The 4,694-nt window shown below is 41.1% G+C and overlaps 1 protein-coding gene across 1 annotated transcript in view; it reads left to right on the top strand.

Annotated features, from left to right (window-relative positions):
• The window catches only part of slc34a1b (solute carrier family 34 member 1b), a 13,913-nt gene that overhangs the window by 3,809 nt on the left and 5,410 nt on the right, over nucleotides 1-4,694 (top strand). The window contains 5 exon segments of the mRNA XM_005719951.1: nucleotides 26-137; nucleotides 519-714; nucleotides 1,385-1,502; nucleotides 2,291-2,542; nucleotides 4,312-4,428. Of these exon segments, the coding sequence (XP_005720008.1) occupies nucleotides 26-137; nucleotides 519-714; nucleotides 1,385-1,502; nucleotides 2,291-2,542; nucleotides 4,312-4,428 (795 nt within the window).

Raw genomic sequence — 4,694 nt, 5'->3', positions numbered from 1 at the left:
TCTTCATTTTCGTCTCATCTCATAGTTTTAGAAGTCAGGTCGGCTGTTCCAGTCATCATGGGGACCAATATTGGGACTTCGGTTACAAACACCATAGTGGCCATGATGCAAGCGGCAGAACGAACCGAGTTTCAACGGTGAGTGACAAAACACAGCAAGACCGAGGAGGAGAGTGGAGGTAGAATAGGGTGGGGGTTGAGGCAAGAAGACACTGAAATGGAAAAGTGAAGTGGATAAGTGGTTAGATGGAGGGAAGAGGGAAAAGTGTTAAGAGAGCAGAGGAGAAAGTAGAGGAGGATGATGAGAAAGCATCAGCAGCTGTAGCTGCAGCTTCACACTATAATAATGGCACCAGTCCACACTAATCCTATACCAGTAACCAGTGCCCCATTACATCACTGCCAAAGACCAAAAAAGCAAAAGTTGAGCTGTGAAAAGGAGATTAACAAGCAATCACTCTGAGTAGTTTATGATGCTCCTGGATAGCTAACACAGAAAATGACTGTGATCCACGATAGTGCTTTTGCCGGAGCAACAATCCATGACTGCTTCAACTGGCTGTCAGTCCTGGTTCTGTTGCCCCTGGAGGTGGCGAGCGGGTTCATGACTCGGCTGTCTCACCTGCTGGTCACCACTCTGAGGCTCGAGCCAGGGGAGGAAGCACCCGAGCTACTCAAGGTCATCACGGAGCCAGTCACCAAGCTTATCATACAGGTAAAACCATCAGATGCCATTTTTTCTAATTTACTGTTTGCTATGCCCCTTCATTGGACTGCAGCCCTCTATGATCTCAGCTTAGTAACTGTGATGTTACTCACAGCAGGTCCGCAATGTTGTGATTTATTTGTAATTTATATTTCTTTTCTTTTTCTGTCCAAAACCAAACATCACAGAAACCAAAATGTAAGAAATAGATTAAACACAACATGGTAGAAGGCAATTCTGAGCACATAATTGATGGGTGTCTCTGTCGAAACACCATAACTCAAAAATCTTCAAATAAATTCTGATTAAGTTTTGTAGGGGTGTAGAGTCGGGTCATCAGCAACCCGTTAAAATTTGGCTTATCACAATTTTTCTTCTACTTATAATGCCTGAACTTGACACTACACAGCAAAACCATGGTAAGGTTATTTCAACATCATGAAAAAGTAAAGTATAAAATAAATGATGCACGTCATATTTAGAAATATCTGGAACATGTTTTCAAGTAAATAGTGAAAAATGTCACTTCAAAACCATCTCATGTATCATCTAACTCGTTAGCTGAGGTCACTGCTGAAAACTGATAAACTCGATCAGCAATTCAGCTGCCAAGAAAAAACCCAAAACAAAACAAAAAAATTGTGGTGAAAAATGAACGTACATCTTCTTTCACCCTCAGCTGGACAAGTGTGTGATCACAGGGATCGCCATGGGGAAGGAGGGCATGAGGAACAGGAGCTTGGTGAAAGAATGGTGCCAGACCAACCTTGTTATGGTAATGTCTCATCTCTAGCCCTGTCTCCTTCACATCGTGGGGCGATCGTGGCTCAAGATTTGGGCCTTGTAATCGGAAGGTTGCCGGTTCGAGCCCCTGCTTGGACAGTCTCGGTCGTTGTGTCCTTGGGCACTTCTTTGCCTACTGGTGGTGACAGAGGGCCCGGTGGCGCCAGGCAGCCTCGCCTCTATCAGTGCGCCCTAGGGTGGCTATGGCTACAATGTAGCTTGCCATCACCAGTGTGTGAATGTGTGTGTGAATGGGTGGATGACTGGTTGTGTAAAGCGCTTTGGGGTCCTTAGGGACTAGTAAAGCACTATACAAATACAGGCCATTTACCATACTGTGTCACTGTGTACTGGCGCCAAATGGAGCTTGTCACTGATGCCAGTAAAAATGGCCTGGCTAATGTCTTTCTTTCTTTCTTTCTTTTATCTATCCATAAATCCATAGTCTCATCACAACGTGAGCACTGAAAGCTGTGACTCCAGCCATGACTTGCAAACACATGTGAAGTGTAAGTTAACCTAAAGTCCTATCTGAATCTGAATCAATCATATAGTAAGCCGGAACCAATCTGTACAACCTCATATCCAAAGAAGTTAACATAATGCCATAATGTTGGTATACAAGCAGTGTGTTCTGGATAAAAGGCTTCCCTTATTTCAACAAGAAAAGGCCAAAACTGAACTGGTCTTCTCAAGAAATTTTTATTTACATAGCAAAACAGTCGATACAAGTATAACTAAGCAGTAAGAGAACATTATCAAAAAATATGGCAAACTAAAGGGTGGTAAATTGAACTTCAAGTTTTGTCACTTTGCATAGTGTCTCAACTCATTTGGTAAGGTATAAATGCAGTCAAATATCCTGTTATTGTGGCTTTCTTTGTAGGTAGACATTTGTTTGCATCTGCTGAGATGTCAGACCTCACAGTGGGCCTCATCCTACTCGCCACCTCGCTGGCTGTCCTGTGCACATGTTTGCTGCTTCTAGTCAAACTGCTCAACTCTCTTCTTAAAGGCCAAGTAGCAAAGGCCATCCATAAAGTCATCAACACAGGTTAGTCTAAATTTGAGCTACCAAATGAATAAATAAAAAATGAATATCTTGACTTGTTAGGAAATAAATAATGGATTGCATTTATATAGCGCTTTTCGAGATCCTCAAAGCACTTTACGATTCCACTATTCATTCACACACTGGTGGAAGGCAAACCACAGTTGTAGCCACAGCTGCCCTGAGGCAGACTGACAGAAGCAAGGCTGCCATATTGCGCCATCGGCCCCTCTGGCCATCACCAGCAGGCGGTAGGTGAAGCGTCTTGCCCAAGGACACAACGACCGAGACTGTCCGAGCCGGGGCTCGAACCGGCAACCTTCCGATCACAAGATGAACTGCCAACTCTTGAGCCAGGATAAACCCATCAACCCATCAGCACTAAGTAATACAGATAACCCATCGTGTGTGATTTGTATTACTTAGTGCTATGTGTAGCTCCAGGAAGTCACTGTACTGAACAAACAGCAAAACATCAACCAGTGTTGCTAAAGTTCTCAAAAAAGTAATGTATTACACAATCTTGTTATTTTTTAAACTAATGCCTTATGTTATTTGGAGAAAGTACTTCTCTATCCTACTCAGGAGATGAGATCTTTCTTTTAGTGTTTAAATTTGAATCAAAAGAAAGGTGAAAACTTGGCCACAGAGGACCTCACCACTGAGACTGTACTGCAAAAGCATTTACAGGTTGAAATGGAAGCTAAAAAGCTAGAAGAAAAATAAAATTACATCTATATTTCCTAGTGACAAAGGTTGCAGGTGCAACACCATTTCCCCCTCACAGCAGAAAAGCTGACTGTAGTTGAAAAAAAGAAAAAGCTTTAATGCTCTTTTCTCTCTTTCCACCCACCTCTTTATAAAGTGAGAACCAACATAACTGTTACTGCAATGTTACTACTGAAATTAACACACTAATACATTCCATTATTGCATCACATAAAAATGTAATGTGATTGCATGAAGCTGTACTTTCCAACACTCATAATAACCCAGGTTAAACTGCTACAGTTACTAAAGGAGAAAAGGCCAGTGTAACTGAGCTGGAAGAAACTGGTGTGAGAAGGCACTTGGAAAAGGTGCAATGGGAGTGGAAACCTCTGCAGGGATATACTAACAATGGGCAAATTTACATATGCACATGGATCGTGTTCAATTCAGTAATGACCAAAATCTCTATCAAGAGAAGTGCAGATTGGAAGTGCAAATTTTCGCCCAGATTGCTGATGAATTTTTGAGAAACACCATCAGCAATCTGGGCAAGCATTGTGAGCTGTCCATGGTACTGAAATGCTAAACACAATGGTGAATTTAAGCTTTTTTTATTTTATTTTTTTTTATTCTTATTATGTGTCAGTATATTATAATTATTTGTTTTATGTGTGTGAGGGATGTTGTGAAGCCTTACAAAATTCACACAAAAATCATTTGAGAGTTTATTGAAGCCCTGCCTGACTTCTTGATTTGAAAAGCTTCAGAGCTCAAGTGAAACTTCCAGCTCATATTGGCCAGCTCCAAATATGCATGTTTCCTTGCCTTGATAACCCATAAGAGGGAGTTCTCAGAATGAGCTTTCAGGGTCCTGGTAGGTGTTTATGACTGCCTTTGATCAGCAATTCTTCTTAGTTTTAGCATCAACGGGCAGATGAGTGTAGAACTGACATTTTAGTTTTTAACATAGATTTTTAACTGAAGGGGGTTACATAGAAAATGTAAGCACTTTATTCTTTAAAGTTAAAAATGATTCAAGTTTCTCTTGTGCATCACTGCAGACCTTCCCTATCCATTTGGGTGGCTGGCAGGATACATCGCCATGTTTGTGGGTGCAGGTGTGACATTTGTGGTGCAGAGTAGCTCTGTCTTTACTTCAGCCATGACTCCTCTTATAGGTGAGTGATGTATGTTTTTGCTCTTTTGAATGTCAAAGTCTGCACACCATGTGCACAAATCTTTGCCAAGCTTCGTGGATTTTATCTGTTTATTCTTTTTTAACTTTAGTCCCCTCGATCAATTCGGGCTGCATGATTATAGGCAAAAATCACAATTAATTTGTTCAATATTGGTATCTATCTATCTATCTATCTATCTATCTATCTATCTATCTATCTATCTATCTATCTATCTATCTATCTATCTATCTATCTATCTATCTATC

The sequence above is a fragment of the Pundamilia nyererei genome, unplaced genomic scaffold, assembly GCF_000239375.1.
Source record: "Pundamilia nyererei isolate P.nyererei 1_Seehausen unplaced genomic scaffold, PunNye1.0 scaffold00001, whole genome shotgun sequence".
Lineage (NCBI taxonomy): Eukaryota > Metazoa > Chordata > Actinopteri > Cichliformes > Cichlidae > Pundamilia > Pundamilia nyererei.
This window is presented reverse-complemented; position numbering and strand designations above follow the sequence as displayed.